The 13,623-nt window shown below is 32.9% G+C and overlaps 1 protein-coding gene across 4 annotated transcripts in view; it reads right to left on the reverse strand.

Moving 5' to 3' along the window:
• Positions 1-1,080: 1,080 nt before the first annotated feature.
• LOC126822008 (nephrocystin-1) overlaps positions 1,081-13,623 on the reverse strand; it is a 28,033-nt gene continuing 15,490 nt past the window's right edge. For 3 of the 4 annotated variants that reach the window (XM_050550725.2, XM_050550723.2, XM_050550722.2), the window contains 10 exons: positions 12,469-12,551; positions 11,941-12,017; positions 11,538-11,637; positions 10,931-11,043; positions 9,724-9,797; positions 9,196-9,240; positions 8,326-8,355; positions 2,624-2,740; positions 2,174-2,331; positions 1,081-1,964 (listed from right to left, as the gene is read on the reverse strand). In XM_050550725.2, the coding sequence (XP_050406682.1) occupies positions 1,943-1,964; positions 2,174-2,331; positions 2,624-2,740; positions 8,326-8,355; positions 9,196-9,240; positions 9,724-9,797; positions 10,931-11,043; positions 11,538-11,637; positions 11,941-12,017; positions 12,469-12,551 (819 nt within the window). In that variant the 3' untranslated portion in view covers positions 1,081-1,942. The remainder of the gene's footprint in view (positions 1,965-2,173; positions 2,332-2,623; positions 2,741-8,325; positions 8,356-9,195; positions 9,241-9,723; positions 9,798-10,930; positions 11,044-11,537; positions 11,638-11,940; positions 12,018-12,468; positions 12,552-13,623) is intronic. The other variant, XM_050550724.2, reaches the window with a different exon arrangement.

Below are 13,623 nucleotides of genomic sequence, written 5' to 3' on the forward strand. Positions count from 1 at the left end.
TGTAAGGGATGTAACTCCATTTTAAAGCCATTATTATTGAATTGAAATGAACATTTTCTAGTCATCACTGACATCAGACATTAGTGTTATAAGATAAACATTACCGGTATCTTTTATCTATCAATCAATATCAAATCTTTTTGTTCGAAAATAAAAGTGAAATCTGAATATCTCGTATTGTTCACTATGCCACTGATGACCGTAAAAAAAGTGAACCTCATTAGTTAGGCTATCGACCCCAAATGAAATGCATTTCTTATTTTTGAAGGCCGGTGTACGTAGTATGTATAAATGACACAGTATTACTGAAGCTATTTAAAGTAGCTAGGTCTCTAACTCAATATCATCCAAAATCTTCAAAATTCAAAACGCGAATTATTTGCCAATTTATGGCGTATGCCCGTCTTCATTAGCCCAGCTCTGAACGTAGGTCTCTTTACAGTCGACACCTACGTTCAGAGCTGGACTACATTAGCCCAGGTTAGGAGCAGAACAGTAGGACGTTAAACTCTATTTCATTTCATTTATTTGCCAATTTAAATCAACATTGATTTTGTGATCTTACCGGGAAAAGATGGGCTTCTGATATCCAATATTTAAGACAAAATAAATATTTTACCATTGGTACACGAATCGTGTACCATAATGCGTTTCAGCGCAATTTGTAACAAGAACTCGGAAAACCAGGATAAGCATATTCAACAAGTCATGTCAAACGGTGACATCATATTCTTATCTGGAGAGCATGCGCAATAAATACTATCGGTGTAGACTGGAATAACCAGATGCTAGAGATTTCCATTCGATTGAGACTTCTGGCGTATTTCGCCGAACATAACTGATTAGAAATTAGAGTAAAAACAGAAACTATTGAATGTAAATCAGTTTATATACATTCATATTACATTATTATATGCGTTGTGACCCATTTGTGTCAATTTCTAGATCCCAAATATTAGCGATTTAGCCCCTTTAACCTTTTGAAGGATCAAGTTTGGTCTTCTACATGTTGTTAGTAGCCAAATGCTAATTTTTCGTCCCTTCAATTCTTCCACAAGAAACTCACAAAAATATAAGGTACATGTTATAAAGTACAATTTATTTTCTATTATTATTATTTTTGTTAACTACATATTTCATTTTAATGTAAAAATATAAATAAATAAAACATATTACATACATATTACATACAGTAGACTTACAAATCACAGATATTGAGAATTTTGGACGGGAATGAGAATGATCAGAGACTTGACAGATAGGCCTACCTTTTAAAAAAGTGACAAGTATATGTCTCAGAAAAGACAGTAATACAATTACTTTATATTTTATACAACTATATTAGCATCAGAAAATGAAACTGATTTACTCAATTTTAAATATTCTTCTTTACATCTACGCTCGACTTGGTCATACCCTATAAGAACCAGATCAATTAACTGTTCAACATTCTGATACTAAGAACCTTCAAAATTAATACAAATGGCCAGAAAAAGTATGTGATTAATTTTAACAAATGTGCTCAAATTTAACAGCATACAAGTACATTATTTTAAAAAGTATAAAGGTCAGTACTGTTGACAGTGACACACCAGCTGGTAGGTTGATAAAAAACATACGAGATCATTGTGTAGGCCCAGAGAGCATCATTTTGATTGTCAACTTGAACTATTGTAATCATAGAAAATGTCAATATTAAACAATAATACACAATCACATTAAAATGCGGATGATTAAAAAGAGTATTGATTTTAAAATAAATCAATATTTTAAAATTAAAATAAATCAATATTTTAAAATTAAAATAAATCAATATTTTAAAATTAAAATAAATTAAGATAAATCAATATTTTAAAATAAAAAGATCACTAAATAAAATGTAACAGGATTTGTTTAATATCTATGTAGGTCTCTTTCGGCTTTTTAAATTCCATTTGATATTTCATGCTTCTACTGGAATTGGACTGAAAAAGATTAGCAAGACTTGACTGAATATCATTTCATGTCAGAAAGAAAGAACAGAAATATACCATTTCAAACTTGGTTGTCAGTCACAATGCACAAGAGTTATAATTATATTGGTTTACTTTGGTAACTGCTCACTCAGATTGTTCTATGACCCATGGTTCTATATAAATATAAAAAGTTTCATTATTAAAATACATTAACTTACACCAATTTTTCTGATAAACTGTGTGGCCCAATAACATTAAATGTTACTTCAGACATTTCAAATGGAGTATAAACAATATCGGATGCTAATAGAACTGCTAAAGCACTCTTTCTCTCTCTCTTAACTTGAACTATTTTCTGTATAGCATTCTTTCTTTTCTGTAAAAATAAAAAAAATATTGGTTCAGAGTTTAAAATGGTAGCCTACAATTTTATTTCAATAATTGGCTTTAACATTGGGAGGAAACTGGAATCCCTGTTCTTTATCATATACAAGCATGAGATCAAAACCTTGGCACTTATTAACTCAATGTTAGACCTTAAGATCCAAAGCAGATGAGTTTTTCCACCCCCCCCCCACCCTCATACAATCCTCTATTCAAATGAATTGGGGATTAAACCCTGTGATTGTGAGTACTGATACTCATTTTAACCATTAAAACATATTTACCATTTCAATTTCTGTATTGCCTGTTTTATAAGCTACTAAATTACTGGAACTAATAACAGGATAAACAGATTCCAAAAATACATCTTGAAACATTCTCTTCATAGCTTCACTATCTCTCTGAATTAAATAAATATCAACATGATCTACTATACATTTATTTATCTTTAGTTGATATGTTTCTCATTCTATACAATATTCAAGTAACCATAAAACTTATATCTCTGTCTCCATGATTACCAGGACATAAAAATGAATGAATTTATAATTAAAGCTGTGATTAAAAAATCCATATAGCCTTTATTTTCATTCCATTGATGGTCAATTACTAACTTATTTTAAGCAAATCCTAAAGTAGTCAACAAAATAAACTGAAATGAAATGAAATGAAATGCAGTTTAATGTCCTACTCTTCTGCTCAGAACTGGGTTAATGAAGACGGGCATACGCCATACAGTGTGCTATGAGGGTAATTTTGCCCGGACAGCGGCACTATGGCCTACGCTTATATCGAATTCCAACTGTCAAGGGATCTTTTACGTGCATGCCAATGTGTACACAGGACCTCGGTTTTTCATCCTATCTGAACGACTAGATAGCTGTCCTTGTCAGGCGCTCCGTCCTGCATCACTGACAAGGGGGAACCACGCTGGAAAATCTGGATAAAAATTTCTCAGCCAAAGCAGGGATCGAACACCTGACCCCCCAACAAAATAAACAACATTTCATTCATGTTTTCCCACCAATCAGGGTTATATTCATGATTGTTTTCAATTTTGAGTGAAGTCTGTATCACTATACGCTCGGGACTGTACAGCGCAGTGGATGCTTACAGCTAGCCCCCGGATCCATTCACTTAATTTGAAATGTTCATTTGTTTGTGATTTCTGCTTATTGTGTCTTGTCCATAGATTTGTTTTTGTGCAAATTATGTGTGGTGCAGTCGCCCTGCACTTAATACTATACTAATAGAGTATTTTGTTATTTGCATTAGAGTGGACCACAACATGGGATAATGGGGGATTATCTGAACCTGAAAACGTTAAGTCTCCAGAATAAAATCTAAATCACTTTAAATGGAGAGTGTGAGAAAAATGGGGCATAATGTCCACTGAACTTAAACCAGGTCATTTTGCGACTAAGGTACAGTTTATTTCAATAACTGGATTTCGTGGATGGGTCTTTACCAGTGGGAGAAAACTGGAAGGCCCTGTGAAAACTCATGTGGTTCGACAGGCAATCCTACCCCTTGTCAAGTTCAAGCCTGAGATTGAAACCACACCACTTGACTCAAGAACAGACCTTTATGATCTGAAGCACAAGTCTAAGATCACTCGGCCTCCAAAACCCCCATCAACAGTAGCTTTCTCAGGATTTCTGGGCCTGGGACAACAACTGCACAGATAGATGATTCTGAATTTCGATATACATTTAATCTTTAGGACTAACTGAACAATCCTGATAACATCTGGAAATAAGATCTTATATTTTACACATAGATCGCATTAAAGGTTTTGGTGCCTGGGATAGTAACCCTGCATAAAATTGACAGGGCAAGTTAGAAAAATTTAAAAATTCATGGCATGCACTACAGCACCACATAGAAAATAAAATCAGCACACATCAAACTTTACATGCTACAAAACACATTAGAGAAAAACATAATAATATTAGAATTATAATTAGTTATTGTAATTCACACAACACAAATCAATATACAGACTTGGAAAATGCTTGAGGCTGTTCTATAATCGAAGAAAGCAGTGATAAAATAGTAACGCCCCAAAGTAACTGCTATAAACATAGAACATTTATAGAACAGTTTCTACAGTATGCCCTAGGCTGTTACATCTGAGATACAAAATAAAATATGGTATTATGTTGATCTATAATCACATTATCTTTCTTTCTGACCTAGATTTGTCAATGTCCATGTGTCAGTTTGAAAATGATCTTGGCTCAATGTGTGGCAACTGCAAAGGTGGGGCGGGAGAGTAGCTGGAATTCACACATTGGTACTGTATGCTAAAATTTTAAAATGTTGCTCTTTGAAGACATCCTGCATATATTTTAGTGAACAAAACTGGTTACTGGTAGTTTCCCCAACAAAATATTTATCCTAGTCCCATGGAACTATCCGAAGATCTGCTGATTTTTTTCCAAAGATGTACAATCAATCAGTTCATCAAGAACAGGTAAATAATCATTAAAATACCTTATCAGAGCTAGATAACCCCTTCTAATTTTGGCTATTATTTCAATGTTTTGGACTGAAACATTCACATTTAGTATTTAATTTGTATATAGCCTGAGAGTATAAATTCACTATAGGTCACTGCTCGGCAAAAGATAACAATGTTAATATTTAAATGTAAGAAAATTTAGGCCTTAAAAGTGTTCTTTTGATAGTCATCTAAAACACAGGTTAGATGGCATCTTAAACTTGATGTACAGGGTCAGTGATGGGATTTTGCCCGTATATTCTGGACTTGTCCGAATCTTTTTTCCAAACGCCCAAAATTGTCCGACCGGGAATATGCCCAATCGGACATCAAGACACAGTGAATAATATTCAAAATTCCGAACAGGGTGGTATGAAATTAGTAGAAAATAATGGAAACTTAAGATAGCTATAACTAGTATAACATGTTAGGATTGAACAATTTCAATAATTTTGCTTTTTAATAAGACTACATTTTATTGTGCCTAGTCTGAAAGCCTGTATTTGCCCATTAGGTTAGAATACTGTGCTTTTAACCAATCCTGTAAAATCTTGGGTTGGTTGAAAAAAATTCTAATTTTGGCTACATAATGCTTATTTGATGATAAATAATGAAACGATAGAAAGCAAGAATTTACATGCTTTTTGCTAACCTAAAGTAAGTTAAAAGCAGAACCCTTCAAGGCAAGCAGCACATAGCTTTTACGTAATCCAAACTATGTTTTACATCATCCAAATTGATGTAAGATCGTTATGTTAAGCAATAATGAACCAATTCAAAAGACTTTTCAACATTTGACATTTGTTATATGAGTGCAAAATCAATGAAATCTCTTGTGGAAATTTGTTAATTGTCATGTAATTGATTATTCATTAGTGCCGAATATGAGCAAAACAAAGATAAAGCTTGTGAATTGCAATACAGACATTTCTACCGGTAATTACTTACTACTTTCTATAAAGCAGACATCATGCAATAAAATATGAAAAACAGATGCATGATTAGAAATGCAGGAAAACTGCACAAAAAAGAAATATAACAGACAATACAAATCTTAAAAAAAATGTAACAGTACACAAACATGCTCCTCTTGCTAATTTAAAATGAAGTTGTTAGCTACATAAAGCTGCCATTATAACTATCTTCCTCACTGATATTAAGCCCAGTGACAACTGACAAGTTGTATCTGGTGTACCAGAAGAAGTAAGCATATACTGCCTTGTGAATCACATGAGTAAACTTATAATAATTTGAAGCAACAGCCTTCAAAATTTAAGATGCATGGAAACATGTAACATTTGTATGAGAATGGTTTTGAAAATGTTTGTTTGACAAGATTTAAATTGACATTGGTTGTTTAAGAAATGTTAATGTATAGCAACATTTGTTTTGCTGGATTTTCTATATTTTTCCTACAGATTTATGCTAAAATTTCTATAGGAAAATACTATAGTATTCTATACATTTTCGTATATTGTTTTATGTAGTAAATTCTAGTTATCTTTTTGTCTTTAATCAATTTTCGTGAACAGACCGCACAGTTATCCCACTTTCTTCAGTTTCTTAATAATACTAACTTCTATGATGTTGTTATACATGTCCATGTACATCCAATTAAAGAATTTAAAATTCAGCCAATGACCAAAGAGGATTAACTTTAATCAGTCTGTTAGCTGCCAGATAATGTAACAGATGTTACAAACAACACATTTGCAAGATAACTAAGTTTTGAGCAACCGGCCCCAGATGTTTATTTGTGTAAAAATGTTGGCTTTAGGTAACTAATAAGACTGACCTCAAATCTATGAAAACACTACTTAACTCATGATATCCTACTAATTTGATCCATTTTCGTCTAAGGAATCAGAATTTAAAATTTTGAATTACATCTATCAATAAAGATTTGAAGTTTTACCCATACTGGAATCAAGAAACTTACCAAATTTGAATGAAATACATCACATAGATTAAGAGAGGTAAAATAATTTCCAAAAGACAGATAAAATTGAAGAAGCACCACCCCTATCTAATTTAATTAAAATCCATCAAGAAGTTTAGGAGAAGTCAAAAGAGAGTGAAAATGTGACTCACCTAACAACTAATGGGTTGATTTACTTCATTTCAACAAATAAACACATTCCATGAAACAGTTTGAAAAATGTGAGAAAATGTTTAAATTGTCCCTTGTAGGCTCAATCAACTTCATGTCAACATATATAAATTAGTAGAACCAGGTTTGGTTGAAATCCATCAAGCAGTTCGGGATAAGATAAAGCCAAAAATGTCAAAATTTAATGGATGAGATTAGAAACTTGTAAAATATGCCTATAATAACAAGTCAACAGTGAGACTGATGTTCCCCGCAGCACCCCAAAATAAATAGATGACACATGTTAATTAATTTCACGTTTATCTTTTTTAAAAGTATCAAGCAATCAAACTGATTATCAACTTTACTCTAATATCACTCTCTGCTTAGCTTTAGCAGGAATTGTTAATCATTGAACTCAGTCAAGACATTCGCCTAATGAACATCAACATCAAGTTTAAACATTCTACCTGAATAAAAAGCAGAGTTATGTTCCAAAGTCTTGACCCAAAAAATTGCTTATCGCTCCTTAGCCAAAGCAGAAAATTCTCATCAAACTTAGTCAAAGTAATGATGTAATGAATCTATACTCAGTTTCATAGCTCTCGCTTAATTATAACCAAAGTTATCGTGCCCAGAAGCATCAACCAATCAAATTGCTTATCTCCGCTTACTGTAAGCAGACAATGTTCATCATCGAACTCCATCAAGGCATTCACCTAATGGACGCCTTCACCAAGCTTGAACATTCTACCTCAATTAGAAAGAAAGTTATTGTGTTTCAAAGTCTCGACCAACCAAATTGCTTATCACTCTGCTTACCAAACGGCAAAAAATGTTCATTATCGAACTTAGTCAAGGTATTGATGTGATGAAACTATACACCAAGTTTCATCACTCTCGCTTAATTAGAAGTTATCCTGTCCCAAAGCATCAACTAATCAAATTGCTTATCTCTGCTTACCCTTCGAACTCCATCAAGGCATCGACCTAATAAACACCTACACCAAGTTTGAACATTCTAGCTCAATTAGAAAGAGTTTTATTGTGTCCCAAAAAGTGTGACGGACAGACATACAGACAGACAAACGGATGGACGAACCCATTTTAATAGTCCCCTGCTTTCTTTGAAAGGCGAGACACAATAAATCCAATGTCCAAGTGAAGCCAATACTATTAGCTGCATGAGCCTAACCTTATAAATGTCTTCAATTGAAATATGAATATTATGACGAATAATTGTCAGCCTAGAACTACAGTCATTCTGATGACATTAACACAATATAATGTATTATAGTAGCACATGTACAAATTGCTATAATTACAGTACAAAATTTATCATACCATATGAACTATATAAGATATGCAGATGTTTATATAAAAAAAATTATTACCAATTTACTTAAATTAAAGAAGAAACTTGGCTGAAATATCAATTGAACATTATAAGTAAACAGATTTGCAATAAATTTTTTAAAAAATACTTCATTAACATCAAAACGAATAAAAGTAAATTCTTCAAAGAAAAAGAATAAATTATGTCTAAATTCAATAAAATAACCAACATCATCAATAAAATGACCAACATCATCAACAAAAGGACCAACATCATCAATACAATTAACAAATAAAGTAAAGGTAATTTATAAGTAGATACCAGCAGAAAATATTCTCCCACATTACACACACGAGACTTAAAAACAGTAAATACAAATTTATAAATAAAAGTACCAACATTGGAAAAATCTATCAATTATATTATAACTGTCAAATTTGAATCCTCCTCAGTTTTGAATGTTTTATTTTTGATGAAGCATTGTTACACAAAATCTTTGTCTATTTTTAAATGTCTGCCAGTGAATAAAATACTTGTAACTCTATTAAAAATAAAACATTATCTAGATATAACTACTATTACTATCTAATAAAACTGTTTAAAGAGTGAGGGAAGATAATTTGCTTTAAAAGCAGTGGAAGCACCAAACTGAAAATTTTAACTGCTTTTCACTTATAAATATTTCAACACTGATTCTTGACTAAAATAAAAAGTACCCTTTGAACTTGGTAGATAAAATGTGCTAAAACTTGTGATTCAAATAACTAAAAATATTGTGATTTTAAGGCCAGATTCACATGACTATCTAACATCTAGCTTTCCAGGGCCAGATTCACATGACAATCTAACAACTAGCTTTTTAGGACCAGATTCACATCACATGACAATCTAACATCTAGCTTTCAAAAACTAAAGATAAGATACTAACCTTTTCTGCCCTTTTAACTGTTTTTAATTTTGTAACCCAACTTTCCTGCGAAAAAAGCCAAACAAACACAAATAAAATCTTTGAAAATGTTGATTACCACAATTTTGAGACTCGGTTGTTCCTACATAAAAATTGTTACATCTGCAGATTAAGACAATGTTGATATCAAATCTGTTTTTGATAAAGTTGAGAGAGAGAGAGAGAGAGAGAAATGGAGTTTAACGTCCACTTGACACAAACTAGATCATTTTGGGACTAACATATGGTTCAATTTTATTTCATTAATTCACTTGCGGGTAGGGGTCTTTAGCAGTGGGAGGAAACTCAATGACAGACCTTATGATGCAATGCACACGTGCTAACCATTCGGCCACCCAACCCCCCTTGATGAATTTGAGATGTAAAGGACCCTCTGTTTTTATTAAATGGTCCTTCCCTTAGGTTTGAATGGTTTAAAGTTAAAACTGAAAACTTCATGCAGGTGCATCTATTGTATATAAATATATGTAGCCAAAAAATAAAACTTACCCTAAATAAACTCATTAAATCAGGTTGATCTCCTACTTGTGGGAACAGATTTAAAAATGGACTATGAATAGGTTCTGAAATACATGAGAAAGAGTTTTAATTACATATATCTTTAATTATATGTGGAAACAAAAGAGAAAGATTTCATGTGTTAAAACATACTCCTTGCATATTAGACCTAATCCCACTCAAACACTGCCATACTTGGTGCAAATTTCTGTCCGAACAACAACTAGTACATAACAACGTAACAAAATCAATCAGGATTAACCAGAGCTCTAAATATGTTACCGGTGAAAGTGTCTGGTGACAAATGCGGCTACATTACCTCAGAACGTGCGAAATGTATTACGCTCAATTAACTAGTACATAACAGAATATTGCAGAGAAACTAATTTTGTGATAAACAAGGCTATCCAAAATAGCTACAATGTAAACATTTAGTAATCGCCGCAGACATGGAATCTTGTTATCATCTCTTGGCCCACACAGCAGATCAGAGAGAAGGGCTGTCATGTTACATATTGTGTTCAACATACTGGATAGAAATACGACAGCGATGGCCAAATTTACATATGCAAGTTTCGATGTTTGTTCCCGATGTATCCAAGGGTAAAAATTTTCTTGAAATCAGCACTAATAAACACTAGAACACCCTGGTTAAGTCGTGAAAATTCCCTATATTTCACTCAGGAGAGATTTGATTGGACAATGAGAATGGACACGCTCACTTAGTCAAAGACTCAAGTTTTCAGTCTAAATACAGCAATGACTAGAGAGGGATTTCTCAGGCCATTGCTTCAGGAATATGGTGTTAAAAGTGCAAAGTGAAGTTTGTAAATTCTGAAACATACTGTCAGCGGAGGGAGGATGGATGGTCTAATGGTATTACATGTGCACTTTTCATTGTCAGGTCTGTCATTGAGTCAAGTGGAGTGAAGTGGTTTCGAATCTCAGTTTGCTTGTGACAAGGAGTAGGGTCGCCTGTATAACTTTATTGTTTTTCCTGTGGGTTCTCCGGTTTCGTAAAACTACTAAAAGACATCTAGCGAATTATTGAAATAAAACTGAACCATATGTTAGTCCCAAAATGACCTGGTTTGTGTTGAGTGGCCATTAAACCCCATTTCTCTCTCTCTCCCTTTAGCTGAATGACCAGTTAAGTGACTATATAAAGAAACCTAGTAGTACTAGACAGTTAACTCACCAGTAGAATCTAGGTCTAATCTGTTTATAATAAGTGAATCAGCTAATATTTGTCTATAGAAGCTATAATGATTTAATAAACACATATCACCCACTAATGTTTCAGGTAAAAGGCTGCAAATAAATAATAAAAAAAATGAAACATGATATATGATATATGATTTTCGAAAGTGTTGTAATACTGCTAAACATATACACACCCCAAATTTAAATAAAGGAATAGAGCAAACAATACAAATTTGAAGGGGGGTTGGATGGCCAAATGGTAAGCAAGTGCGCGCTGTATCATAAGGCCTGTCATTGAGTCAACTGGCGTGGTTTTCGAATCCCTGGTTATACGTGACAAGGAGTAGGGTCGCCTGTCCAACCTCTGGGTTTTCTCCGAGGCCTCCGGTTTCCTCCCACTGCTAAAGACCCCTACGCGCAAGCGAATTATTGAAATAAAATTGAACCATATGTTAGTCCCAAAATGACCTTGTTTGTGTCGAGTGGACGTTAAACCCCATTTCTCTCGCTCTCTCTCTCTCTCTCACAAATTTGAAAAAAGTCCAAAGACAATTTCTTCAAAAGGCACACCAGAAAGTGATTAAAATGTAAAAAGAACTTACTCAAGTTGTAGTTTTTGATCTTTAGATGGTAATCCTACTCTAACTGTAATACGAGGTTGTTTATTACCAGATATTAATGATACCAGGGCATTACTACTTGCTGTAATAAAACATCATAAATCCTTTTTAGTAGCATAACAGGGAGTTGAAGGAGTTTATGATTAAAGCAAGAGAATAACGTTGATGTATCAGGCAACCTTACACTTTTTCCAAAATCATACCAAAGCTTGTCAAATTGACAAATCTATCTGTAGCATAACGCTTATATTTTATAAATTAGTTGGTTTCGGTTTTCTGTTTTTGTACATAAAAATTCAGTAAAAATAGACATTGTTGTAACTTATATATTAATGTAACTATATAGACCTCATAATAGATGTAACTACATGTAATAAATAATTACCTCTTCTACTAATACTAGGATCAACTTCAACATCTCTTTCGTATGGTGTACCACCATGTACATATAGATCATAGTTTCTGTAAATATATCATTTTATAATTTTAACAAACATAATCAAAAGGAACTCAATAAAAGGAAACAAGAAATTTTGGATTGGGGGTTGAAAGAGAACTATTTTGTCTATCATAGGCAATTCCATTGAAAATTAATTGTTAGAAGTAGTTAGAACGTAAGTTTTATGGTGAAACAATTTCTATAGGCCATATTAGGCGTATAAAATGCATATAAATTTTAGGGTAATTTGGGTGTCCCAAGTAATAATTCTAACAAATCTTTTGGTGCAAAAGGGCCTTATTGATAATTCCACAAAGTTTAGGCTAAACAAATATTCCTGATTCCTATGAACCTTCTGTTGATGAACCTATTAATGTGCCATTGCCAGTATGGTGTGTGGTTGCCCCTCCTGTCTCATTGGTAATCCTGACTTGCTTGTTAACGTTATTCTATGATAATGAATGCTGAACTTACTTATTTGCTATTGGTACACCAGTGTCATCTATTAATGGCAATAAAACCCAACCACAACTAAATTCTCCTCTCTCTTCAGTTTTCTGAATAAATAAAATATGACAGAAATAAAAAATATAATATTTACAGAGAATATAAAGAAAATGAAGACTTGTCCTGGCTGCAGCAGCAAAAATCGTCCGAACACCACAACAAGCAATAATTTTCCAAAAGATTTGTTTGAGAACTAAATAGAAATGGAAAATGGTGGGAATATGTCTGAGAATATAAATCGGCAAAACAAGTTACGTAGGTGTTGACAAATGTCCACATTAAATGTTAGCAAATAAACAGTAACTTCTTAATATTTTATTAATTTCACATCCTCTCTACTACTATGTAGAGCATATGTAATTCTGGGGTTTTAGCTGTATCAATTAAAATGAAATAAATGGCCCCTAATCAGTGAAGATATTACATTTTACATAACAGACTAAATCACACATAATTAGCAAACATCAACACACACTACAAATATCAAACTAATATTCATTGGACATAGATAAAGATCTCAGTTAGCAAGATTGGAAAGATAGTAGTAGTACACAAACAAATACATAGCTTAATGGGGTTTAGTTATACGGCTGAACATGGGTAAGAGTTTATTTTATAGGTGAAAAGAGTCATTAGTTCCAGTACATATATTCATGTACCAGAGTGTCAAATAATTATGCTTTGTTCATCAATAAATGAAATATAAATATAAAAAGTCAAAAAGTCTTATTGGAAGAAAGTACAACTGCATGCTTTTAATGCATGAAGAAGTTAGTAACCTATCCCATAATGATACTTTGAAGTAGAGAAGGACTTTCTTTTTAAAAATCAGTGCAGGATTTAACAAGTAGAGAAGGTAAAGGACCTTTCATAATTCGTTGCAGGATTTAAGGATTTAAAAACAGTGTTCATATACATTGTGAAGGTCATGCTGGTTATTAGATAAATTTAAAATGAGAGTATCTTTCTTGAAAATCCAAACAGGAACTGGAGAACAGAAGTTACAAGTTTCAGTAGAAAACACCACCATTAATTCCACTTAATACAATTAACTTGAAAAGGGACAGTCTGATTTTTTCCCCCACTTTGAACTTAATTGAAGATTAATTTACAGGTACGGGT

The sequence above is a fragment of the Patella vulgata genome, chromosome 5 (assembly GCF_932274485.2).
Source record: "Patella vulgata chromosome 5, xgPatVulg1.2, whole genome shotgun sequence".
Taxonomy (NCBI): domain Eukaryota; kingdom Metazoa; phylum Mollusca; class Gastropoda; family Patellidae; genus Patella; species Patella vulgata.